This window comes from Macrobrachium rosenbergii, chromosome 37 (assembly GCF_040412425.1).
Source record: "Macrobrachium rosenbergii isolate ZJJX-2024 chromosome 37, ASM4041242v1, whole genome shotgun sequence".
Taxonomy (NCBI): Eukaryota; Metazoa; Arthropoda; class Malacostraca; order Decapoda; family Palaemonidae; genus Macrobrachium; species Macrobrachium rosenbergii.
The window spans coordinates 25,887,616-25,894,036 of NC_089777.1; the positions used below are offsets into that span (position 1 = coordinate 25,887,616).

The window sequence follows — 6,421 nt, forward strand, 5'->3', positions numbered from 1 at the left end:
CTGTGGGACTTTTCACTGAGATGGAAAAATGGAGCATTATTAGTCTGACGTGTTCTTACTGTATATTTGTGTTGTTTTATTTTGGTATCCATACGAGGAACTTTGTATGCAATATTGCTATCTTTTCGGGGGCTATTTTTTGTACACATATTTTTGATATTATATGTGAAGGATACATTTGTATTAAGCAGTTTTAAAAACTGGTTTACAGCTTCAAATCCCATAAAATGTGGCAAACAAACGGTGTTTGAGGACACTTCTTTTTTCTTTCCAAGTTTTCATAGGGCTTTACAGCTTGATTGTAACAAATATCCGTAATGTGGGTTGGACAGCATAGATCTCTTCCTATTTTCTGATGTTTTTGAATCTTGATCTAAAAACTCAGGACTGACTATTCAAAACGCTCAAAGAAACATTGATGAAAAAACTGAAGTTTTGATGTTTAAATGATGCCCTGAATAATAGTGTAATGTATATGTCAAATTATTCGTCTTTTTCGTATAAATACTAAATTTACAATTAAAAGGTTCCCGTTTAATATAAATGTCCAAAAAAGGTAAACATTCATCTTTCTCTAACTCGAGTGTAAATTTAATAGAAGGAACTTGATCATTTAGTCGAGCCAATATGTTATTTACATCCAAATCTTTGGGTATGATGGCAAAAATATTACCAACATAATGGTTCCATGTTACAGGAAAATGGAAAATCTTGGGGATGTAAAGGTGTTCAAGAAATTCCATACATAAATTTGAAAGAACAGGGGAAAGTGAGTTTCCCATTGGCATACCAAATGTTTGTTGAAAAATTTCCCAGTTGAAAATAAATTTACAATCACATATGCACAATCTTATTGATTCTATGACCTGGCTAATTGTTAATGGCAAATCAAGAGGATCTGTCTTTGTCAGCACTAGGGGGACTTCCGTGTCCACCAGAATCAATATTTTGTAGACAATTTAATTAGCGTTCATTTGCTTTTTGTTTCATTGAGATAGATGAATTCGTTACGTCTGAGTTTCCATTTGAAGGTCGATAACTTTAGTTTTGAGATATCGGCCTCCACAGTTTTATGATGACATTTTTTGCTTGTCTGTCCATCTATTTGCTTGTTGTCTCACACTTCGAGGTTTTATGACAAATTTGATATGTTATATCATATTGGTGTTATCTGTGATTATTATTTTTATGTATATTGAATCATACTTTATATATTTAGGCTCCTGGTCCCCCTCTTTCCTCTCTCTTGGAAAGAGTATTATCCCACATTGTGGGGGGTGTCAGAGTTGCCCACACTCCTCTTGTGGCCAGGTTAAATTTTCTTGGTCTCGGTATGGTTTCTTCTGAACAGGCCCAATAAAAGGACTTAAATGTCCAACGGAAGGACATCCAGGTCCACCATAACCAATGCTGAGCAGAGGGATTCTCTACTAAAGGAGAGGGGGGGTATGGTAGCCCAGTCCCACCCCGGGCCACAGTGTCCCTCCTCTTCTTCAGAAGAGGATCTCTGTTGGTCAGCATTAGGTTCAGGTGAACCTTAAGGTCCACTAGAGGGGCTTCCATGCCCAACAGAAGGACATCCAGGTCCACCATAACCAATGCTGAACAGAGGGATTCTCTACTAAAGGAGAGGGGGGCATGGTAGCCCGGTCCCACCCCGGGCCACAGTGTCCCTCCTCTTCTTCAGAAGAGGATCTCTGTTGGTCAGCATTACATTGAGGTGGACCTTAAGGTCCACCAGAGGGGCTTCCATGCCCAACAGAAGGACATCCAGGTCCACCATAACCAATGCTGAGCAGAGGGATTCTCTACTAAAGGAGAGGGGGGGTATGGTAGCCCAGTCCCACCCCGGGCTACAGTGTCCCTCCTCTTCTTCAGAAGAGGATCTCTGTTGGTCAGCATTAGGTTCAGGTGGACCTTAAGGTCCACTAGAGGCTTCCATGCCCAACAGAAGGACATCCAGGTCCACCATAACCAATGCTGAACAGAGGGATTCTCTACTAAAGGAGAGGGGGCATGGTAGCCCGGTCCCACCCGGGCCACAGTGTCCCTCCTCTTCTTCAGAAGAGAATCTCTGTTGGTCAGCATTACATTGAGGTGGACCTTAAGGTCCACCAGAGGGGCTTCCATGCCCAACAGAAGGACATCCAGGTCCACCATAACCAATGCTGAACAGAGGGATTCTCTACTAAAGGAGAGGGGGGGCATGGTAGCCCGGTCCCACCCCGGGCCACAGTGTCCCTTCTCTTCTTCAGAAGAGGATCTCTGTTGGTCAGCATTAGGTTCAGGTGGACCTTAAGGTCCACTAGAGGGGCTTCCATGCCCAACAGAAGGACATCCAGGTCCACCATAACCAATGCTGAGCAGAGGGATTCTCTGCTAAAGGAGAGGGGGGGTATGGTAGCCCGGTCCCACCCGGGCCACAGTGTCCCTTCTCTTCTTCAGAAGAGGATCTCTGTTGGTCAGCATTAGGTTCAGGTGGACCTTAAGGTCCACCAGAGGGGCTTCCATGCCCAACAGAAGGACATCCAGGTCCACCATAACCAATGCTGAGCAGAGGATTCTCTACTAAAGGAGAGGGGGCATGGTAGCCCGGTCCCACCCCGGGCCACAGTGTCCCTTCTCTTCTTCAGAAGAGGATCTCTGTTGGTCAGCATTACATTGAGGTGGACCTTAAGGTCCACTAGAGGGGCTTCCATGCCCAACAGAAGGACATCCAGGTCCACCATAACCAATGCTGAGCAGAGGGATTCTCTACTAAAGGAGAGGGGGGGGCATGGTAGCCCGGTCCCACCCCAGGCCACAGTGTCCCTTCTCTTCTTCAGAAGAGGATCTCTGTTGGTCAGCATTAGGTTCAGGTGGACCTTAAGGTCCACTAGAGGGGCTTCCATGCCCAACAGAGGGACATCCAGGTCCACCATAACCAATGCTGAGCAGAGGGATTCTCTACTAAAGGAGAGGGGGGCATGGTAGCCCGGTCCCACCCCGGGCCACAGTGTCCCTTCTCTTCTTCAGAAGAGGATCTCTGTTGGTCAGCATTAGGTTCAGGTGGACCTTAAGGTCCACCAGAGGGGCTTCCATGCCCAACAGAAGGACATCCAGGTCCACCATAACCAATGCTGAGCAGAGGGATTCTCTACTAAAGGAGAGGGGGCATGGTAGCCCGGTCCCACCCCGGCCACAGTGTCCCTTCTCTTCTTCAGAAGAGGATCTCTGTTGGTCAGCATTAGGTTGAGGTGGACCTTAAGGTCCACTAGAGGGGCTTCCATGCCCAACAGAAGGACATCCAGGTCCACCATAACCAATGCTGAGCAGAGGGATTCTCTACTAAAGGAGAGGGGGCATGGTAGCCTGGTCCCACCTCAGGCCACAGTGTCCCTCCTCTTCTTCAGAAGAGGATCTCTGTTGGTCAGCATTAGTTCAGGTGGACCTTAAGGTCCACCAGAGGGGCTTCCATGCCCAACAGAAGGACATCCAGGTCCACCATAACCAATGCTGAGCAGAGGGATTCTCTACTAAAGGAGAGGGGGGCCATGGTAGCCCGGTCCCACCCCGGGCCACAGTGTCCCTCCTCTTCTTCAGAAGAGGATCTCTGTTGGTCAGCATTAGGTTCAGGTGGACCTTAAGGTCCACTAGAGGGGCTTCCATGCCCAACAGAAGGACATCCAGGTCCACCATAACCAATGCTGAGCAGAGGATTCTCTACTAAAGGAGAGGGGGCATGGTAGCCCGGTCCCACCCCGGGCCACAGTGTCCCTTCTCTTCTTCAGAAGAGGATCTCTGTTGGTCAGCATTAGGTTCAGGTGGACCTTAAGGTCCACCAGAGGGGCTTCCATGCCCAACAGAAGGACATCCAGGTCCACCATAACCAATGCTGAGCAGAGGGATTCTCTACTAAAGGAGAGGGGGGGCATGGTAGCCCGGTCCCACCCCGGGCCACAGTGTCCCTTCTCTTCTTCAGAAGAGGATCTCTGTTGGTCAGCATTAGGTTCAGGTGGACCTTAAGGTCCACCAGAGGGGCTTCCATGCCCAACAGAAGGACATCCAGGTCCACCATAACCAATGCTGAGCAGAGGGATTCTCTACTAAAGGAGAGGGGGGGCATGGTAGCCCGGTCCCACCCCGGGCCACAGTGTCCCTCCTCTTCTTCAGAAGAGGATCTCTGTTGGTCAGCATTACATTGAGGTGGACCTTAAGGTCCACTAGATGGGCTTCCATGCCCAACAGAAGGACATCCAGGTCCACCATAACCAATGCTGAGCAGAGGGATTCTCTACTAAAGGAGAGGGGGGGCATGGTAGCCCGTTCCCACCCCGGGCCACAGTGTCCCTCCTCTTCTTCAGAAGAGGATCTCTGTTGGTCAGCATTAGATTCAGGTGGACCTTAAGGTCCTCCTGGTGGACCTGATGATCCCTCCACTTGGACGTCCTTGAGAGTGCTAAGGCTCACCTTGTGATCCTTTTTCCTTCCTCTGCTCTCATCGCACTGCTGACGAGATCTTCCCGTGTCCAAATCCGTCTAAGGGGACATCTCTCTCCCGGTACACACTGAGAGAAATCTTCTAGGGAATTAGCTTTTCCTCTCTTTTTTTTGTCGCCTCTGTCTTCTCCCTCTCTTTCCATATTTCGTCCGAAGCTTTCCAATCTGGTCGACAGTGTTTTGTATTTCATCCCAGATATCCTTATTATTGCTTTCTTCGTCCTCGCTTTTGACTTTCGCCGGTCTGGTCGGTGGGCAAGTTGCTTCCAATCTGTCTGCCAGCTTTCTTTTCAGATCTGGATGATCTCGCACCTCCATCCCTGGTCTGTCTCTTAGAATTTCCGTCTCACCATTCAATTTCTCATGAAGTCTCTCCTTAGCAGAATGCAGCGCTTTACGAGTTTGAGTCTTCCCCTGAATCAGCTTTTCGTATTCCTGCAACTTTTGTTTGTCCTGTGCCTCTTTTGAAATTATTTCCTTTTGATAAGCAGGTATTTCCTTGTAAAGACTGAGTTGTTCCTTATGGAGGTTCTCTTCTTCTTTCTGTTTTGGTCGAGTTTCGAGTTTTTCACTACACGCGTCCTTCATACATTCCAAAATGTCTTTAAAGACACCCAAATCATGCTTTACTAACTGTATGTCGTTTAATACTTGCTGGACGTCCTTTATATCTCTAGCAAACGCTTCTTTGTTAGACCTGTGAGTATCTAAGTCCTTATTCAATTGTTCTCTCTCTTTCTTCAGGGCTTCTCTTTCTTTGGCTAACTCTTGTCGCTCCCTTTGTAAAAGTTCGAAGTCAGCCTTGGATTTTTCTCGTGCCATGTCAGTTTCGTGCATTCTACTTTTTTCTTTAGAGTCTTGCATTTTCGCTGCTATAGCGTCCTTGACTAATTTATCAACAAGTGAATCTATCTTTTCATTGATGACTTCCTTTTCTATGTTTATGTCTTTTACAAACCTGGTCACGGAGTCCATCTTTTCTACGTGGACATCCCTTCGCCTGTGTGTAGTTTCTGTGACCAAATTGGCATCAGAGGCTCTTGTTGCGCCTGCTGACGTAGCTGGCAGCTGCCCGGTGGTTGAGGTGTCGTAAGCGGTTTCTTCAGGGATGTCAAATGACGAAACACCTGGCCTTTCTTTTTCTTGTATAGTAGCAGGTGATGAAAGGCCAAGGTTTTCTTCTTCTTCAGCAGATGGAATTGGTGGAACACCTGAGCTTTCCTGATCTTCCCAAGCAGTTGAAAAAGAGGCCCAGCTTTCTTCTTGGTATTGTTCTTCTTCCCTTTTACCTGAATAAGCGGGCCCAATTTCATTCTCTTCCCAGTCAACTAATGAGGCCAAATATTCTTCTTCCCCAAACGGGTTTTCTTCCCAATCTATGAATTCGTTCTTTTCTTCCCAATTTTCTTCCCAATCTTTGAATTCGTTATTTTCTTCCCAATTTTCTTCCCAATCTTTGAATTCGTGATCGCCTGCTGCGACTACCGCTTGACAGAAACAGAACAACACTTCCGCAATAACATCTGGCATCTGCCCCGGTTTCGCCAGCAACAAGGCACGGATATGCTTCTGCAGGTGTTTGATAATCGGATCATTTTCAGGCACATGCTTATGTTTAAGCTCCTCGATCTGTGCCAGTAAGTCCACCACCAGGCGGTTCCTCTGGTGCAGGATCTTCTTCCATTTGAAGTCCAACCGTTTTGGGGGAGATTTATTGAGATTCTTGTATTTTTTTGGCAGGGGAACGTGACAGGGACACCGTTCTACTTTTTCAATCTCGAACATAAGTTCTCCTTTCGTCGCTAACCGGAGATCCCCAATGTGGCCCCTGATGTGCCTGATGAGGTGTGCATTCTCCGGGACGTGATCCAGTTTTCCTAGCTGTAACCTAAACTCTGCCACCAGCTCATCCCTGATCCGCACTAATTGTTTTAATTTCCGG

General features: G+C 47.2%; 1 protein-coding gene across 1 annotated transcript in view; it reads right to left on the reverse strand.

Annotated features, from left to right (window-relative positions):
• Nucleotides 1-4,569: 4,569 nt before the first annotated feature.
• The window catches only part of LOC136825188 (DNA ligase 1-like), a 2,493-nt gene continuing 641 nt past the window's right edge, over nt 4,570-6,421 (reverse strand). The window contains exon 1 of the mRNA XM_067081214.1: nt 4,570-6,421. This exon is cut by the window's right edge and continues 641 nt beyond it. Within this exon, the coding sequence (XP_066937315.1) occupies nt 4,570-6,421 (1,852 nt within the window).